This window comes from Vidua chalybeata (assembly GCF_026979565.1).
Source record: "Vidua chalybeata isolate OUT-0048 chromosome 36 unlocalized genomic scaffold, bVidCha1 merged haplotype SUPER_36_unloc_1, whole genome shotgun sequence".
Lineage (NCBI taxonomy): Eukaryota > Metazoa > Chordata > Aves > Passeriformes > Viduidae > Vidua > Vidua chalybeata.
This window is the reverse complement of record NW_026530299.1, coordinates 39,454-58,828: the sequence shown is the minus strand read 5'-3', so window position 1 is coordinate 58,828 and position 19,375 is coordinate 39,454. Positions and strand designations below refer to the sequence as shown.

Sequence of the window (19,375 nt, the reverse complement as noted above, 5' to 3'; positions counted from 1 at the left end):
CTTCCGCGCCCCCCCCCCCCCACGTTCTATACGTCCCCATACCTCTCCATACGTCCCCACACACGTTCTATACGTCCCCTTACACACTCTGTAAGCCTCTTTCCGCGTTCTATATGTCCCCTATACATCTCTAGATGTCCCCTTACACGTTCTATACGTCCCCATTCCCATTCTATACGTCCCTTTACACGTTCTATACGTCCCCATAAACATTCTATACATCCCCTTACACGTTCTGTATGTCCCTATACAAATTCTATACATCCCCTTACATGTTCTATACATCCCCTTACACATTCTATATGTCCCTACAGCTCCCTATAGCTCCCTATACCTCTCTATAGCTCTCTATAGGTCTCTATAGCCCCCTATAGCTCTCTATAGGTTCCTATAGGTTCCCTTTGGCCCCGCGGGCGCCCCCGGGCCCCTATAGCCCCCATAGGTCCCTCTCTGCCTCTCCCTATGGCTCCCTATAGCCCCCCATAGGTCCCTATAGCTCCCCACGGCCCCGTGGGTGCCCGCAGGCCCCTATAGCTGCCCCTATAGGTTCCTATGGGTCTCTACACCTCCATAGGTCCCCGTGCCTCCCCCTATAGCTCCCTATAGCTCCCTATAGATCCCCAGGGCCCCATGGGTGCCCGCGGGCCCCTATAGCCCCCATAGGTCCCTCTCTGCCTCTCCCTATGGGTCCCTATAGCGCCCCATAGGTCCCTATAGCTCCCTATAGCTGCCTATAGGTGCCTATAGCTCCCTATAGCTCCCTATAGCTGCCTATAGCTCCCTATAGCTCCCTATAGCTCCCTATAGATCCCCAGGGCCCCATGGGTGCCCGCGGGCCCCTATAGCCCCCATAGATGCCTCTCTGCCTCTCCCTATAGCCCCCTATAGGTCCCCATAGCCCCCCATAGATGCCGGTGGCCCCGCGGGCGCCCGCGGACCCCTATAGCCCCCTATAGCCCCCTATAGCCCCCTATAGCCCCCTATAGCCCCCTATAGCCCCCATAGGCGCCCCCCCCGGCACTGCGGCCGGGGTGAGTCACCAATGCAGCTGCGGGGGGGGAGGGGCGGGGGGGGCCCGTATGGAGCTGCGCCCCTCCCCCACCCCGGGGGGCTGAGGCACCGGGGGGGGTGCGGGGGCTATGGGGGCTATAGGGGATCTATAGGGGATCTATAGGGGCTATGGGGGCTATAGGGGATCTATAGGGGATCTATAGGGGCTATGGGGGCTATAGGGGATCTATAGGGGATCTATAGGGGCTATGGGGGATCTATAGGGGATCTATAGGGGCTATGGGGGATCTATAGGGGATCTATAGGGGCTATGGGGGATCTATAGGGGATCTATAGGGGCTATGGGGGCTATAGGGGATCTATAGGGGCTATGGGGGATCTATAGGGGATCTATAGGGGATCTATAGGGGCTATGGGGCTATGGGGGATCTATAGGGGCTAGGGGGCTATGGGGGATCTATAGGGGCTATAGGGGATCTATAGGGGCTATGGGGCTATGGGGGATCTATAGGGGATCTATAGGGGATCTATAGGGGATCTATAGGGGCTATGGGGTTATGGGGCTATGGGGCTATGGGGGATCTATAGGGGATCTATAGGGGTTATGGGGCTATGGGGCTATAGGGGCTATAGGGGCTATGGGGCTATGGGGGATCTATAGGGGATCTATAGGGGATCTATAGGGGCTATGGGGCTATGGGGGCTATGGGGCTATGGGGGATCTATAGGGGCTATGGGGGATCTGTAGGGGCTATGGGAGCTATGGGGCTATGGGGGCTATGGGGGGTGTGGAGGCTATAGGGGGTCTGTAGGGGTCTATAGGGGGGCCTATAGATTCTATAGGGTTTGGGGGCTATAGGGGGTGAGTAGGAGGGGCCGGGGCGGTTGGGCGGATTCTATAGGGGATGGTTGGGGTCTCTATAGGGGATCTTTGGGGTTCCATAGGGGATGGTTGGGGGTTCAATACGGTCCTATAGGGGTTCTATAGGGTTCGGGGGTGTTCTATAGGGTCCCATAGAGCTCTATAGGGCCCCATAGGATTCTATAGGGTCCTATAGGGCTCCATAGGGTTGCGAGTGTTCTATAGGATCCTATAGGGCTCCATAGGGCCCCATAGGAGTCTATAGGGCCCCATAGGGTTCTATAGGGTCTGGGTGTGTCCATAGGGTCCCATAGGGCCCCATAGGGTTCTATAGGGTCCCATAGGGTTCTATTGGGTCCGGGTGTGTCTATAGGGCCCCATAGGGTTCTATAGGGCGCTATAGGGTTCTATAGGGCCCCATAGGGCTCTATAGGGTCCCATAGGGTTCTATAGGGTTCTATAGGGTTCTATAGGGCCCCATAGGGCCCCATAGGGTCCCATAGGGTTCTATAGGGTTCTATAGGGTTCTATAGGGCCCCATAGGGCCCCATAGGGTTCTATAGGGTTCTATAGGGTTCTATAGGGCCCCATAGGGCCCCATAGGGTTCTATAGGGTTCTATAGGGTTCTATAGGGTCCCATAGGGTTCCATAGGGTCCCTGGTTTGGCACGCGGGGCCTCCCCTCCCCTCCCCTCCCCTCCCCCCCCCGCCGATGATTCACCCTGCGGCATCGCCCCCCCCCCGCCCCTCCCCCCCCGCCCCTCCCCCTTCCAGCCCCTCCCCCCCCCAAAAAAAAATGAGAGGCGCGCGTGGGGGGGGGGGGGAGGGGCGGCCGTGACGTCACCGCGGCGTCACGTGTGGGCGTGCGAGGGGGGAGGGGGCGGCACGAGCCGACCCCGCCCCTCCCCCACCCCCCCTCCTTCCCCTCCCCCCCCCGTCCTTGGGGGTGACCCCGGGTGGGGGAGGGGAAAGGCGGGATTCCCCCTCCCCCCCCCCCCCAAACGTTGTCATGGCAACCGCGGCGCGGGAACCGCGTCCGCCCCTCCCCCCCTCTGTTGCTATGGCGACTCCCCCCCCCCAAAAAACCATCAAAGACCCCTCCCCCACCGCGAGGGACCCCCCCCCCCAAAATGACCAAAATCCCCCCCAAAATCCCCCAAAATCACTCGCGACCCCCGGGACCCCCCCCCCAAAGTTCACCTCCCCCCCCCCAAATGACCAAAATCCCCCCGAATCCCCCCGAATCCCACCCCAAATTCCCCCAAAAATTCCCTAAAATTCCCCCATTCCCCCCCTTATCCTACCCCAAATTCCCCCCAAAATCCCCAAAAATCCCCCCAAAATTTCCCCAAAATCCCCCCTTATCCCACCCCGAATTCCCCCCAAAAATCCCCAAAAATTCCCCCATTCCCCCCTTATACTATCCCAAAATCCCCTCAAAACTCCCCAAAAATCCCCCTAAAATCCCCCCTTATCCCACCCCAAAATCCCCCCAAAAATCCCCAAAAATCCCCCCAAAACCCCCCGAAAAATCCCGCCAAAATCGCCCAAATTCCCCCCAAAATCCCCAAAAATCCCCCCCAAATTCCCCCTTATCCCACCCCACATTCCCCCCAAAAAATCCCCTAAAATTCCCCCATTCCCCCCCTTATCCTACCCCAAAATCCCCAAAAAATCCCCCCAAAACCCCCGAAAAATCCCGCCAAAATCCCCCAAATCCCCCCTTATCCAACCCCAAAATCCCAAAAAAACTCCCCAAAATCCCCCCTTTCCCACCCCAAATTCCCCCCAAAAAATCCCCTAAAATTCCCCCATTCCCCCCCTTATCCTACCCCAAAATCCCCCCAAAATCCCCAAAATCCCCCAAATCCCCCCAAAACCCCCCGAAAATTCCCGCCAAAATCCCCCAAATCCCCCCTTATCCCACCCCAAAATCCCCCCAAAATCCCCAAAAAAATTCCCCCAAAATGCCCCCTTATCACACGCCAAATTCCCCCCAAAATCCCCCCAAAATCCACCAAAACCCCCCAAAATCCCTCCCAAAAATCCCCAAAAAATCCCCAAAAATCCCCCCCACGCTGCCGCCCCCCGCGCATGCGCGCTGCAGGCGCGGGAAGGAGCCGGCGGCGCGAGCGGGGCAGGCGGCGCCGTGGCTTAGTTGGTTAAAGCGCCTGTCTAGTAAACAGGAGATCCTGGGTTCGAATCCCAGCGGTGCCTTTTTACCCCCGCACCACCTTTCTGGGGGGGGGGCACCCCCTATTTAATCAAGGATGGTCAGTTTGGGGGGAAAACTACGATTTTTGGGTGAAAACCCCCGAATTTTGGGCGAAAACCCCCGATTTTTACGGGTTTATTTCGTTAAACGCCTGTCTAGTAAACGGGAGATCCTGGGTTCGAATCCCAGCGGTGCCTTTTACCCCCGCACCCCCTTTTTGGGGGGGACACCCCCCATTTAACGAGGCACTCTCTATTAAGGGGCAAAATCCGAATTTTGGGAAAAAAAAACCCCGAATTTTGGGTGAAAACCCCCGAATTTTGGGCGTTTATGCGGTTAAAGCGCCCGTCTAGTAAACAGGAGATCCTGGGTTCGAATCCCAGCGGTGCCTTTTACCCCCGCACCACCTTTTTGGGGGGGACACCCCCCATTTCATCAGGGATGGTCAGTTTGTGGGGGAAAACCACGAATTTTCGGTGAAAAACCCCGAATTTTGGGCGAAAACCCCCGATTTTTACGGGTTTATTTCGTTAAACGCCTGTCTAGTAAACGGGAGATCCTGGGTTCGAATCCCAGCGGTGCCTTTTTACCCCCGCACCCCCTTTTTGGGGGGGACACCCCCCATTTAACGGGGGACACTCCGTTTAGGGGCAAAACCCCGAATTTTGGGTCAAAACCCCCGGATTTTGCGTGAAAAAACCCGAATTTTTGGGGTTTTTATTGGTTAAAATAAACGGGAGATCGCGGGTTCGAATCCTGCCGGCGCTTCTTAGGGGGGGCGTCCCCATTTTTGGGGGGACACCCCAAATTTAGGGGGGAAACACCCGATTTAATGCTGGACGCTTCGTTTTGGAGGAAAATATCACGAATTTTGGGGGGAAAAACTCCAAATTTTGGGTGAAAACCGCGAATTTTGGGGTTTTATTTGGTTAAAATAAACGCGAGGTCGCGGGTTCGAATCCCGCCGGTGCCTTTTACCCCCCCCACCCCCTTTTTTGGGGGGGACACCCCCTCATTTAACGGGGGACACTCAGTTTTTGAGGAAAACAACGAATTTTCGGCCAAAACCCCCAGATTTTGGGTGAAAAAACGGAATTTTGGGGGTTTTTATTGGTTAAAATAAACGGGATTTCACGGGTTCGAATCCCGGCGATGCCTTTCCCCCCCCCGCCCCCATTTTTTGGAGGACACGCCCCCTTTTTGGGGGGGGTCACCCCCTTTTTTTGGGGGGGGGGCGTAAAGAACACAAAACCACAATTTAGAGATGCACAAACAATTTTTTGGGGGCGGAAAAACGCGAATTTTGGGGGCGGGGTTTGAAAGCTTCCGGGAGGTTGGGGAGGGCGGGAATTTTTGGGGATTTTTTGGGGATTTTTTGGGGAATTTTTGGGGATTTTTTTGGTTTTTTTGGGGTTTTTTTGGGGGGTTCAGGCGATGATCAGGGGGGTTTCGGGGGGCACCCCACAAGCCACTTTGTGCCTCTCGAAGAGCTCCTGCAGGCGCTGCACGTAGAGCCCGTGGTAGTGGGCGACCAACTCGGGCGAGGGGCGAGGAACCCGCGGCACCTCCAGGGGGGTCCCGACTGCCATGGGGGGGGGGAAAAAAGGGGGCGAGCAAGCCCAAAAATAAACCCGAAACAACCCCAAAAATCACAAAATAATCCTAAAATAACTGCAAAATAAACCCAAAAATATGCCCCAAAATAAGCCCAAAATCATAAAAAAATAACGTAAAACTAAACCCAAAATAACCCCCAAAAAATCCAAAAATAAACCCAAAATAACCCAAAAAAACCCAAAATAATCCTAAAATAACTGCAAAATAAACCCAAAAATATGCGCCAAAATAAGCCCAAAATCATAAAAAAATAACGTAAAACTAAACCCAAAATAACCCCCAAAAAATCCAAAAATAAACCCAAAATAACCCCAAAAAACCCCAAAATAATCCTAAAATAACTGCAAAATAAACCCAAAAATATGCGCCAAAATAAGCCCAAAATCATAAAAAAATAACGTAAAACTAAACCCAAAATAACCCCCAAAAAATCCAAAAATAAACCCAAAATAACCCCAAAAAACCCCAAAATAATCCTAAAATAACTGCAAAATAAACCCAAAAATATGCCCAAAAATAAGCCCAAAATAAACCCAAATCCCCCAAAATTCCACAAAAATCCCCCCCAAACACCCCAACATCCCCCCAAAATCCCCTCAACCCCCCCCAAAATCCCCCAAAGCCCCCCAAAACTCCCCCAAACCCCCCAAAATCCCCCAAAATTCCCCCAGAATCCCCCAAAATCCCCCCAAAACTCCCCAAATCCGCCCCAAATCCACCCAAAATCCCCCCAAAATTCCACAAAAATCCCCCCAGAACTCCCCCAAATCCGCCCCAAATTCCATAAAAATCCCCCCAAACCCCCCCAAATCCCCCCAAACCCCCCTAAACCCCCCAAAATTCCACAAAAACTCCCCCAAATCCCCCAAAATTCCACAAAAATCCCCCCAGAACTCCCCCAAATCCCCCAAAATTCCATAAAAATCCCCCCAAATCCGCCCCAAAACCCCCCAAATCCCCCAAACCCCCCTAAACCCCCCAAAATTCCACAAAAATCCCCCCAAATCCCCCAAATTCCCACTAAAATCCCCCCAAAACCCCCAAATTGCCCCCAAAACTCCCCCAAATCCCACAGATCCCCCAAAATCCCCCCAAACCCCCCCAAATTCTCCAAGTTCCCCAAAATCGCCCCAAAACCCCCCAAAATCCCCCAAATTCCCCAGAATCCCCCAAAATCCCCCCAAAACCCCCCAAAACCCCCCCAAACTCCCCAAACCCCTAAATCCCCCAAAATTCCCCAAATTCCTCCCAAACTCCCCCCAAACCCCCCCCCCAAATCCCCCCAAACCCCCCTAAACCCCCCAAAATTCCACAAAAACTCCCCCAAATCCCCCAAAATTCCACAAAAATCCCCCCAAATCCCCCAAATTCCCCCCAAATTCCCCCCAAAATCCCCCCCAAATCCCCCTAAAATCCCCCCAAAACCCCCAAATTGCCCCCAAAACTCCCCCAAATCCCCACATACCCCCCCAAAATCCCCTCAAAATCCCCCCAAACTCCCCCAACCCCCCCGAAACTCCCCCAAAAGCCCCCAAAATCCCCCCAAACCCCCGAAATCCACCCAAAATCCCCCAACCCCCCAAAATTCCACAAAATCCCCCCAGAACTCCCCCAAATCCCCCAAAATTCCATAAAAACCCCCCCAAAATCCCCCAAATTCCCGACTCACCCACCACGGTGAGGGGCACGCGGAAGGGCAGGAAGGGGAGCCCCCCCCGACCCCAAAAGATGCAGGGGGCGAACCCCAAAATCCTCTTCAGGCCCCGCTGGAGGCGGCGCAGGGGGGACCCCTCGGCCAGGGGGGGCTGCGTGAAGGCGTCCTGCTCCCCAAAAACGTACACGGGCACCAGCGGGGCGCTGCGGGCACCCCCAAATCCGTCAGGGGTCCCCGACATCGGGGAGGGACCCCCGAACCCCAAAATCCGACAGGGGCTCCCCGAAATCCGACAGGGATCCCCAAAATGCGACAGGGATACCCGAAATCGGGGAGGGATCCCCAAAATCTGCCAGGGCACCCCGAAATCTGACAGGGATCCCCAAAATCTGACAGGGATCCCCGAAATGCGACAGGGCACCCCGAAATCTGACAGGGCTCCACAAATCTGACAGGGCTCCCCAAACCCCAAAATCCTTCCAAGCCAACCCAAAATTTCCCCTAAATCCTCCAAAAAAACCCCAAAAATCGCCCAAAAAAACCCCAAGAATCATCTAAAAAAACCCTAAAAATCGCCAAAAAAACCCCTAAAAATCGCCCCAAAAAACACAAAAATTGCCAGAAAAAACCCAAATCCTTCCAAATCCCCCAAATCCTTCCAAACCACCCCAAAATTTCCCCAAATCCTCCAAAAAGAACCCAAAAATCGCCCAAAATCACCCCAAAATCGCCCAAAAAACCACAAAAATCGCCAAAAAAACCCCTAAAAAATCGCCAGAAAAATCCCCCGAAATTGCCCAAAATCGCCCCAAAATTGCCCAAAAACCCCCCAAAATCGCCCCAAAACCCCCCAAAATCGCCCAAATCCTTCCAAACCACCCCAAAATTTCCCCAAATCCTCCAAAAAAACCACCAGAAGTCGCCCAAAAACCCCAAAAAATCACCAAAAAAACCCCAAAAAATGCCCAAAAATCCCCCGAAATTGCCCAAAATTGCCCCAAAATTGCCCGAAATTGCCCGAAATGGCCCGAAATGGCCGGAATTTGGCCCAAAGCGTACCCGTGGCGCAGGGCCAGGCGCACGAAGCCGCGGCGCCGGCGCAGGGTGACGCGGTGACGCCCCGGGGTCCCCAAAACTGCCCCAAAACTGCCTGAAAACCCCAAAAATCCCCCCAAAATCACCCCAAAAAAACCCAAAATCGCCCAAATCCTTCCAAACCACCCAAAAATTTCCCAAATCCTAAAAAAACCCCCCCAAAAATCGCCTAAAAACCCACAAAAACCGCCCAAAATCGCCCCCAAAAATCGCCAAAAAAACCTCAAAAAATCACCTGAAAAAACCCCAAAAATCGCCCAAAAAACCCCAAATCCACCCAAAATCAGCCAAAAAAACCCAAAATCGCCCAAATCCTTCCAAACCACCCCAAAATTTCTCCAAAATCCTCCAAATAAAACCCCAAAAATCGCCAAAAAAAACCGCAAAAATTGCCAGAAAAATCCCCCGAAATTGCCCAAAAAACCCCTAAAAATCGCCCCAAAAACCACAAAAATTGCCAGAAAAAACCCAAATCCTTCCAAATCCCCCAAATCCTTCCAAACCACCCCAAAATTTCCCCAAATCCTCCAAAAAGAACCCAAAAATCGCCCAAAATCACCCCAAAATCGCCCAAAAAACCACAAAAATCGCCAAAAAAACCCACAAAAAATCGCCAGAAAAATCCCCCGAAATTGCCCAAAATCGCCCCAAAATTGCCCAAAAACCCCCCAAAATCGCCCCAAAACCCCCCAAAATCGCCCAAATCCTTCCAAACCACCCCAAAATTTCCCCAAATCCTCCAAAAAAACCACCAAAAGTCGCCCAAAAACCCCCAAAAAATCACCAAAAAAACCCCAAAAATTGCCCAAAAATCCCCCGAATTCCCCGAAATTGCCCGAAATTGCCCGAAATTGCCCGAAATGGCCGGAATTTGGCCCAAAGCGTACCCGTGGCGCAGGGCCAGGCGCACGAAGCCGCGGCGCCGGCGCAGGGTGACGCGGTGACGCCCCGGGGTCCCCTCGAGCGCCTCGGCCGCGCCGCCCACCATGATCAGCAGCGCCTGCGACCCCCGCGCCAGGACGGCGTCCAGGCAGCGCCGGCTCACCGGGCACAGGCCTGGAAGAGAAACCCCAAATCTGTCAGAAATCCCAAAATGCAAAAAAAAAAAACCCAAAAAAAAACCCATGAAAAAGGTTAAAAACCCATAAAAATCCCATAAAAAACCTTAAAACCCCATAAAATCCCATAAAAATCCCATAAAATTCCCATAAAATCCCATAAAACCCCATAAAACCCCATTAAAACCCAATAAAATCCCATAAAAAACCTTAAAACCTCATAAAATCCCATAAAATCCCATAAAATCCCATTAAAAAACCTTAAAACCTCCTAAAATCCCATAAAAATCCCACAAAATTCCCATAAAATCCCATAAAATCCCATAAAATCCCATAAAATTCCATAAAATCCCATAAAACCCCATAAAATCCCCATAAAAACCCCATAAAACCCCATAAAACCCCATTAAAACCCAATAAAATCCCATAAAATCCCATAAAAATCCCATAAAACCACATAAACCACATTAAAATCCCATAAAATCCCATAAAATCCCATAAAATCCCTTGAAATCTCACATAAAACCCCATAAAACCCCATAAATCCCATAAAATCCCATACAAAACCTATAAAATCTCATAAAAACCCATAAAATCCCATAAAAATCCCATAAAATTCCCATAAAATCCCATAAAACCTCATGAAATCCCATAAATCTCCATAAAAACCCCATAAAACCACATAAAACCCCATAAATCCCATAAAATCCCATAAAATCCCATAAATCCCATAAATCCCATAAATCCCACTGACCGGCAGCCGGAACGGCCCCATCCAAAACCCCATAAATCCTCCCAAAAAACCCCATTAAAAAACCCTAAAAAACCCTATAAAAACCCTAAAATCCTATAAAAATCCCATAAAAATCCTATAAAAACCCTATAAAATCCCATAAATCCCATAAATCCCCACTGACCGGCGGCCGGAACAGCCCCATCCAAAACCCCATAAATCCTCCCAAAAAACCCCATTAAAAAACCCTAAAAAACCCCATAAAAATCCTAAAATCCTATAAAAATCCTATAAAAATCCTATAAAAACCCTATAAAATCCCATAAATCCCATAAATCCCCACTGACCGGCAGCCGGAACGGCCCCATCCAAAACCCCATAAATCCTCCAAAAAAACCCCATTAAAAAACCCTAAAAAACCCCATAAAAATCCTAAAATCCTATAAAAATCCTATAAAAATCCTATAAAAACCCCATAAATCCCATAAATCCCATAAATCCCACTGACCGGCGGCCATGGCGTACTCCCGGTAGATCGGCAGCCGGAACAGCCCCTCCAGCGCGGCCAGGCTGGGGCGCAGCCCCGGGCAGGGACCCCACTCGGATTTGGGGTCGTCCCAATGGGATTTGGGGTCGGGGTCGGATTTGGGGTCGGGGTCGGATTTGGGGTCAGGGTCTGATTTGGGGTCACCCCATTGGGATTTGGGGTCAGATTTGGGGTCATCCCAGGATTTGGGGTCATCCCAATGGGATTCGGGGTCAGATTTAGGGTCGGTCCCAGATTTGGGGTCCCATTGGGATTTGGGGTCAGATTTGGGGTCATCCCAGGATTTGGGGTCATCCCAATGGGGTTCGGGATCCCAATCGGATTTGGGATCATCCCACTGGGATTCGGGGTCAGATTTAGGGTCGGTCCCAGATTTGGGGTCCCATTGGGATTGAGGGTCAGATTTGGGGTCTGATTGTGATTTAGGGTCGGATTTGGGGTCCCATTGGGATTTAGGGTCAGATTTGGGATTGGATTTGGGGTCGCATTGGGATTTAGGGTCGGATTTCGGGTCAGACTTGGGGTTCCCCTGGGCTTTGGGGTCCGATTGGGATTTGGGGTCAGATTTGGGGTCCCATTGGGATTTGGGATCTGATTGGGATTTGGGGTGGGATTTGGGGTGGGTTTTGGGATCGGATTTGGGGTCGCATTGGGATTTGGGATCTGATTGGGATTTGGGGTCAGATTTGGGGTCAGATTTGGGGTCGCATTGGGATTTGGGGTGGGATTTGGGGTCCCATTGGGATTTGGGATCTGATTGGGATTTGGGGTGGGCTGTGGGGTCGCATTGGGATTTGGGGTGGGCTTTGGGATCCCCCTGGGATTTGGGATCGGATTTGGGATCGGATTTGGGGTCAGATTTGGGGTCGCATTGGGATTTGGGATCGGATTTGGGGTCCCATTGGGATTGAGGGTCAGATTTGGGGTCGCATTGGGATTTAGGGTGGGATTTGGGATCCGATTGGGATTTGGGGTGGGATTTGGGGTGGGATTTGGGGCGGCGCCCCGCGGCCCCGCGGGCCCCGGTGACGAAGGCCCCGAAGACGCCGATGCAGGAGATGCCGTGGGGGTGGGCGGGGAGGACGTAACTGCGCCCGGGGGGGAGGGGACACTCGCGGATCACCTGCGGACAGCGGGGACATTTATGGGATTTGGGGACATTTATGGGATTGGGGACATTTATGGGATTGGGGACATTTATGGGATTGGGGACATTTATGGGATTGGGGGACATTTATGGGATTGGGGGGATTTGGGGACATTTATGGGATTGGGAACATTTACGGGATTTGGGACATTTATGGGATTTGGGGACATTTATGGGATTTGGGGACATTTATGGGATTGGGGGACATTTATGGGATTTGGGGACATTTATGGGATTTGGGACATTTATGGGATTGGGGACATTTATGGGATTTGGGGACATTTATGGGATTTGGGGACATTTATGGGATTGGGGACATTTATGGGATTGGGGACATTTATGGGATTTGGGGACATTTACGGGATTTTGGGAGATTTATGGGATTTGGGGGATTTGGGGACATTTATGGGATTGGGGACATTTATGGGATTTGGGGACATTTATGGGATTTTGGGACATTTATGGGATTGGGGACATTTGGGAGATTTGGGGGATTTTGGGATTTGGGAACATCGGGGACATTTATGGGATTGGGGACATTTATGGGATTGGGGACTTTTATGGGATTGGGGATGTTTGGGGACATTTATGGGGTTTGGGGGATTTGGGGGATTTGGGGACATTTATGGGATTGGGGACATTTATGGGATTGGGGACCTCTATGGGATTTCATGGGATTTGGGGACATTTATGGGATTTGGGGGATTGGGGACATTTATGGGATTGGGGACCTCTATGGGATTTCATGGGATTTGGGGACATTTATGGGATTTGGGGGATTGGGGACATTTATGGGATTGGGGACCTCTATGGGATTTCATGGATTTGGGGACATTTATGGGATTTGGGGGATTGGGGACATTTATGGGATTGGGGACCTCTATGGGATTTCATGGGATTTGGGGACATTTATGGGATTTGGGGGATTGGGGACATTTATGGGATTGGGGACATTTATGGGATTGGGGATGTTTGGGGACATTTATGGGATTTGGGACATTTATGGGAATGGGGACATTGGGGACATTTATGGGATTGGGGACGTTTATGGGGTTTGGGGGATTTGGGGATATTTATGGGGTTTGGGGGATTTTGGGGATTTGGGGACATTTATGGGATTTGGGGGATTTGGGGACATTTATGGGATTTGGGGACATTTATGGGATTGGGGACATTTATGGGATTGGGGACATTTATGGGATTTCGGGACATTTATGGGATTGGGGGGATTTATGGGATTTGGGGACATTCATGGGATTGGGAACATTTATGGGATTGGGGACATTTATGGGATTGGGGACATTTATGGGATTGGGGACATTTATGGGATTGGGGGGATTTATGGGATTTGGGGACATTTATGGGATTGGGGACATTTATGGGATTTTGGGACATTTATGGGATTGGGGGACATTTATGGGATTGGGGACATTTATGGGATTGGGGGACATTTATGGGATTGGGAACATTTACGGGATTTGGGACATTTATGGGATTTGGGGACATTTATGGGATTTGGGGACATTTATGGGATTGGGGGACATTTATGGGATTTGGGGACATTTATGGGATTGGGGACATTTATGGGATTTGGGGACATTTATGGGATTTGGGACATTTATGGGATTGGGGACATTTATGGGATTGGGGGACATTTATGGGATTGGGGACATTTATGGGATTGGGGACATTTACGGGATTTGGGACATTTATGGGATTTGGGGACATTTATGGGATTGGGGGACATTTATGGGATTTGGGGACATTTATGGGATTGGGGACATTTATGGGATTGGGGGGATTTGGGGACATTTATGGGATTGGGGACATTTATGGGATTTGGGGACATTTATGGGATTTGGGGACATTTATGGGATTGGGGGACATTTATGGGATTGGGGACATTTATGGGATTGGGAACATTTATGGGATTGGGGACATTTATGGGATTGGGGATATTTATGGGATTTGGGGGATTTGGGGGATTTGGTGACACTCGGGGACACGGGGCCGGTGGCGCCGTTACCGTGATGGGGAAATAGTCACAGAAATGGTCCCAGAGGCGCCAGTTCCGCAGCCAGTCCCAGTGCCGGGGCCCTGGGGACATTAATGGGGACATCGGGGACATCGGGGGGACATTGGGGACATTGGGGACATTGGGGACATCGGGGACATTGGGGACATCGGGGACATTGGGGACATTGGGGACATTGGGGACATTGGGGACATTGGGGACATTCGGGGACATCGGGGACATTGGGGACATCGGGGACATTGGGACAATGGGGACATCGGGGGGACATCGAGGATATTGGGGACATTGGGGGGATTGGGGACATCCGGGACATTGGGGACATTTGGGGATTTGGGGACACTGGGGACATTTGGGGGATTTGGGGACATTTATGGGATTTGGGGATTTCGGGACATTTGGGACATTTGGGGATTTGGGGACATTGGGGACATTTGGGGATTTGGGGACATTTATGGGATTTGGGGCATTTATGGGATTTGGGGATTTGGGGACATTGGGGGGATTGGGGACATTTGGGGACATTTGGGGACATTTATGGGATTTTGGGACATTTGGGGATTTGGGGACATTTGGGACATTTGGGGACATTTGGGGGATTGGGGACATTTATGGGATTTGGGGACATTGGGGACATTTATGGGATTTGGGGACATTTATGGGATTTGGGGGGATTGGGGGGATTTCGGGATTTGGGACATTTGGGGACATTGGGGACATTGGGGACATTGGGGGATTGGGAGGGTTTGGGACATTTATGGCATTTGGGGATTTGGGGACATTTGGGGGATTTCGGGACATTTGGGGACATTTGGGCATTTGGGGACATTGGGGACATTTGGGGACATTTGGGGATTTGGGGAGATTTATGGGATTTGGGGAGATTTGGGGGATTTGGGGGGATTTGGGGACACTGGGGACATTTGGGGACATTGGGGGGATTGGGGACATTTAAGGATTTGGGGACATTGAGGACATTTGGGGATTTGGGGACATTTGGGGATTTGGGGACATTTGGGGACATTTGGGGATTTGGGGACATTTGGGGACATTTGGGACATTGGGGACATTTGGGGACATTTATGGGATTTGGGGACATCAATGGGGACATTTGGGGACATTGGGGGCATTTGGGGATTTGGGGACATTGGGGGATTTGGGGACATTTGGGACATTTGGGGATGTTGGGGACATTGGGGGATTTGGGGACATCAATGGGGACATTTGGGGACATTGGGGGATTTGGGGACATTTGGGGATGTTGGGGTTGGGGAGGTTGGGGGGTTGGGGACAGCGAGGGGACATTGGGGGGATTGGGGGGGTTTGCGACATTTATGGGATTTGGGGACAATGGGGATATTGGGGGGGACATTATGGGGACAGTGAGGGGTTGGGGACACCGGGGTCCCCCCGATGTCCCCTCGGTGTCCCCAATATCCCCAATATCCCCAATGTCCCCAAATCCCATAAATGTCCCCAATCCCCCAAATGTCCCGAAATCCCCAAATCCCATAAATGTCCCAAATCCCATAAATGTCCCCAAATCCCATAAATGTCCCCAATCCCCCCAATGTCCCCAAATCCCATAAATGTCCCCAATCCCCCCAATGTCCCCAAATCCCCAAATCCCATAAATGTCCCCAAATCCCATAAATCCCCCAAATCCCATAAATGTCCCCAAATCCCCCAAATCCCATAAATGTCCCCAATCCCCCCAATGTCCCCAAATCCCCAAATCCCATAAATCCCCCAAATCCCATAAATGTCCCCAAATCCCATAAATGTCCCAAATCCCATAAATGTCCCAAATCCCATAAATGTCCCCAAATCCCCCAAATCCCCCCATGTCCCCACCCCGCTCGGGCCCGTGCCAGTCCCAGAGCCACCACCCCGCGTAGGTGACGGGGACGATCCAGAGCCGCGTCCTCAGCAGCAGCAGCAGCGCCAGCACCGAGCCCGGCCCTAATTTGCATATTCATTAGCCTTCATTAGCGCCATTACCTTCATTATCCCCCCCCCCCCCCGGCTCTCCCGGCGTTAATTAACCCCCATGTTGTTAATTGTACCCTCCCCTCTAAGGGTTAATTAATGCCCCCCCCCCCGCCGCCATTAATTAGCCCGCTGGAGTTAATTAATTCCCCGCTAATTAATTAATTATTCTCCCCTCCCCGTTAATTACCCGCATTCGAGGTTAATTAACCCCCCTTCATTACCACGCTGTTAATTGCACCCCTCCCCTCTAAGGGTTAATTAATGGCCCCCCCTCCGCCATTAATTAGCCCGCTGGAGTTAATTAATCCCCCGCTAATTAATTATTCTCCTCGGTAATTACCGCCATTAATTGCCCCATTCTGGGTTAATTAACCTCCCGGGTTAATTACCGCCCGTTAATTGCCCCCTCTGCTTTTAACCGCATCAAGCAACTCCTCATTAATTACCCCCAGTAATTAATTAACCCCCCATTAATGACCCCTCCAGGGCTTAACCTCCCCCTCCAAAGGGTTAATTAGCCCTCCCAGGAGTTAATTACCGCCTCAGCATTAATTAACCCCGTTAATTACCGCCGTTAATTGCCCCCTCCACCTTTAACCCCATCAAGCCACTCCTCCCTCCCCATTAATTAACCCTCCTAGTCGTTAATTAACACCATTAATTACCCCTCCAGGGCTTAGCCCACCCTTCTAAAGTGTTAATTACCCCTCCCAGGAGTTAATTACCCCCCCGGCCTTAATTAACCCGCGCTAATTAGCCCCCCAGGCTTAACTGCCGCCGTTAATTGAGCCCCTCAAGCCACCCATCTCTCCCCATTAATTAACGCTCCTAATTAATTAATGCGCCCATTAATTACCCCTCCAGGGCTTAACCTCCCCCTCCAAAGGGTTAATTAGCCCTCCCAGGAGTTAATTACCGCCTCAGCATTAATTAACCCCGTTAATTACCGCCGTTAATTGCCCCCTCCACCTTTAACCCCATCAAGCCACTCCTCCCTCCCCATTAATTAACCCTCCTAGTCGTTAATTAACACCATTAATTACCCCTCCAGGGCTTAACCCACCCTTCCAAAGGGTTAATTACCCCTCCCAGGAGTTAATTACCCCCTCAGCCTTAATTAACCCCGTTAATTACCGCCGTTAATTGCCCCCTCCACCTTTAACCCCATCAAGCCACGCCTCCCTCCCCATCAATTAACCCTCCTAGTCATTAATTAACCCCATTAATTACCCCTCCAGGGCTTAAACCCCCCTTCCAAAGGGTTAATTACCCCTCCCAGGAGTTAATTACCCCCCAGACTTAATTAACCCGCGCTAATTAGCCCCCCTCTGCTTAATTACCGCCGTTAATTGAGCCCCTCAAGCCACTCATCTCTCCCCATTAATTAACGCTCCTAATTAATTAATGCGCCCATTAATTACCCCTCCAGGGCTTAAACCCCCCTTCCAAAGGGTTAATTAGCCCTCCCAGGAGTTAATTACCCCCTCAGCATTAATTAACCCGCGCTAATTACCGCCGTTAATTGCCCCCTCCACCTTTAACCCCATCAAGCCACTCCTCCCTCCCCATCAATTAACCCTCCTAGTCACTAATTAACCCCATTAATTACCCCTCCAGGGCTTAAACTCCCCCTTCCAAAGGGTTAATTAGCCCTCCCAGGAGTTAATTACCCCCTCAGCCTTAATTAACCCCGTTAATTACCGCCGTTAATTGCCCCCTCTGCTTTTAACCCCATCGACACCGCACTCCCCCTATTTAATTCACCCTCCTAATTAATTAACCCCGTCCATTAATGACCCCCTCCGGTTCTCAACCCTCCCCAAACCCCTTAATTCCCCCCTCCGAACCCTTAATTAACCCTAATTAACCCGCGCTAATTACCGAGGAAGAGGAAGGTCAGCATCCACTGCATCACGCACAGCGCTTGCAGCACGGAACCAAAAGTCCCCGCCATAACTACGCGGGGGGGGGGGGGCAAAATTTGGGGTGACACCGGCTGGGGGATGATGGGGGGACCCCCCAAATTCGGGGGGACCCCAAAAAAATTTGGGGGGACCCCAAAAATCCCCCAAAATCCCCCCCGGTACCTGCCGAGGTCGCCACGTCCCGGCCGAGGCCGAACTTTGCCCGAGGGGCGGAGGAAGGAGCCGGGTGTGGTTTGGGGGGGGGGGGCGGGGAAAGGAGGGGGAAATTTTGGGGGATCCCCCCTTGGAGAACCCCAAAAAATTTGGGGGAAACCCCAAAAAATTGAGGACCCCAAAAAAAAAACCCGAAATCCTCCAAAAATCCCGTTAAAGAGGAGGAAAATGAGGGGAAATTCCAAAATTTTGGGATTTAAAATGGGGTCGGAATGGTCCTAAAAAGGGACGGAAATTTTGGGGGACCCCCCCTTGGAGAACCCCAAAAATTTGGGGGGAACCCCAAAAATTTGAGAACCCCAAAAAAAACCCGAAATCCTCCAAAAATCCCGTTAAAGAGGAGGAAAATGAGGGGAAAATCCAAAATTTGGGGGGATTTTAAATGGGAAAAATGCGGGGAAATTTTGGGGGATCCCCCCTTGGAGAACCCCAAAAATTTGGGGGGAACCCCAAAAATTTGAGAACCCCAAAAAAAAAACCGAAATCCTCCAAAAATCCCGTTAAAGAGGAGGAAAATGAGGGGAAATTCCAAAATTTTGGGGGATTTGAAATGGGAAAAATGCGGGGAAATTTTGGGGTTCCCCCCGTGCGTGCCCCAAAAATCCCCCCAAAATTCGCCCAAAATTCACCCCAAATCCCCTAAAATCCCCAAAATCTCCCCAAAATCCCACTAAAATCCGTCTAAAATTCCAAAATCCCCCCTAAAATCCTTTTAAATTCCGCCAAATCCCCCAAAATCTCCTCGAAATCCCCCAAAATTCGCCTAAAATCCCCCAAAATCTTCCCCAGATTCCCCCAAAATTTCCCCAAATCCCCCCAAAATCTCCTAAAATCCGCCAAAAATCCCAAAATCCCTCAAAAATCCCCCCAAATCCCCCAAAATCTCCCCAAAATCCCCTAAAAATCTCCCAAAATCCCTCAAAATTCCTCAAAAATCCCCCAAAATCCCCCAAAATCTCCCCAAACAATCCCAAAAAAATCCCCCAAAAATCCCCTAAAATCCCCCAAAAATCCCTCAAAATTCCTCAAAAATTCCCCAAAAATCCCCCCAAATCTCCCCAAAACCCCAAAAAAATCTCCAAAAATCCCCTAAAATCCCCTAAAATCCCTAAAAAATCCCCAAAAAATTCCCAACAATCCCCCAAAATCTCCCCCAAATCCCCCAAAACCTCCCCAAATCCATCCCCCAAAAAATCCCCCAAAATTTTCCGACCCCTCCCCAAACCCCAAAATCCCCCAAAAATTCCACAAATCCCCCAAAATCCCCTAAAAAA

General features: G+C 51.0%; 2 protein-coding genes and 1 non-coding gene across 3 annotated transcripts in view; 1 reads left to right on the top strand and 2 right to left on the bottom strand.

Moving 5' to 3' along the window:
* Positions 1 to 4,016: 4,016 nt before the first annotated feature.
* TRNAT-AGU (transfer RNA threonine (anticodon AGU)) lies at positions 4,017 to 4,090 on the top strand. The gene has a single exon. It is a non-coding gene; the product is annotated as a tRNA-Thr (tRNA).
* A 1,242-nt stretch (positions 4,091 to 5,332) lies between these two features.
* On the bottom strand, positions 5,333 to 17,917 carry LOC128782691 (2-acylglycerol O-acyltransferase 3-like). The gene is made up of 8 exons (XM_053933151.1): positions 17,845 to 17,917; positions 15,826 to 15,933; positions 13,966 to 14,036; positions 11,802 to 11,915; positions 10,754 to 10,844; positions 9,342 to 9,510; positions 7,375 to 7,562; positions 5,333 to 5,670 (listed from the first exon to the last, which is right to left on the bottom strand). Exons 1-8 carry the CDS (start codon positions 17,915 to 17,917, stop codon positions 5,516 to 5,518), a joined length of 969 nt encoding a protein of 322 aa, XP_053789126.1. The 3' UTR covers positions 5,333 to 5,515.
* A 380-nt stretch (positions 17,918 to 18,297) lies between these two features.
* The window catches only part of LOC128782690 (2-acylglycerol O-acyltransferase 3-like), a 10,349-nt gene continuing 9,271 nt past the window's right edge, over positions 18,298 to 19,375 (bottom strand). Inside the window, exon 7 of the mRNA XM_053933149.1 lies at positions 18,298 to 18,319. Coding sequence (XP_053789124.1) covers positions 18,298 to 18,319 — 22 coding nt within the window. The remainder of the gene's footprint in view (positions 18,320 to 19,375) is intronic.

Excerpts from the sequence above, each read along its gene's own strand:
- LOC128782691 (XM_053933151.1), bottom strand. The coding sequence starts at position 17,917 with ATGGCGGGGACTTTTGGTTCCGTGCTGCAAGCGCTGTGCGTGATGCAG. Across the intron at positions 10,845-11,801 it reads TCACCGGGGCCCGCGGGGCC|TGGGGTCCCTGCCCGGGGCT; the intron begins GCGGGGCGCCGC and ends CCCAAATCCGAG. Across the intron at positions 9,511-10,753 it reads GGAGTACGCCATGGCCGCCG|GCCTGTGCCCGGTGAGCCGG; the intron begins GTCAGTGGGATT and ends TTTCTCTTCCAG.